Consider the following 262-nt stretch of genomic DNA (forward strand, 5'->3'; position numbering starts at 1 on the left):
TCCCCTCCTGTCCCCTCCTGTCCCTCCTGTTCCCCATCCCCTCCTGTCCCCTCCTGTCCCCTCCTGTCCCCCTCTCCCCCGCCCCTCCGCTCACCGGCCCCTCTTGTCACTGCATGCCCTGTCACCACAGCTGCCCACGCCTGCAAGCGGAGAGAGAGCCCTGAAGGTGAGCAGGTGTGCCCTGGGGCGGGGTGGCGGCCACGGTTTTGGGCACGGGTGGGCATGGCTGGGCTCATGGCACCTCCCCCAGAGCGCCCCCCCA

At 70.6% G+C, this 262-nt stretch overlaps 1 protein-coding gene across 1 annotated transcript in view; it reads left to right on the plus strand.

Annotated features, from left to right (window-relative positions):
- Nkd2 (naked cuticle homolog 2 (Drosophila)) overlaps window positions 1-262 on the plus strand; it is a 39,155-nt gene that overhangs the window by 3,922 nt on the left and 34,971 nt on the right. Inside the window, exon 2 of the mRNA XM_013013825.1 lies at window positions 131-166. Within this exon, the coding sequence (XP_012869279.1) occupies window positions 131-166 (36 nt within the window). The remainder of the gene's footprint in view (window positions 1-130; window positions 167-262) is intronic.

Source organism: Dipodomys ordii, unplaced genomic scaffold (genome assembly GCF_000151885.1).
Source record: "Dipodomys ordii isolate 6190 unplaced genomic scaffold, Dord_2.0 Scaffold21, whole genome shotgun sequence".
Taxonomy (NCBI): domain Eukaryota; kingdom Metazoa; phylum Chordata; class Mammalia; order Rodentia; family Heteromyidae; genus Dipodomys; species Dipodomys ordii.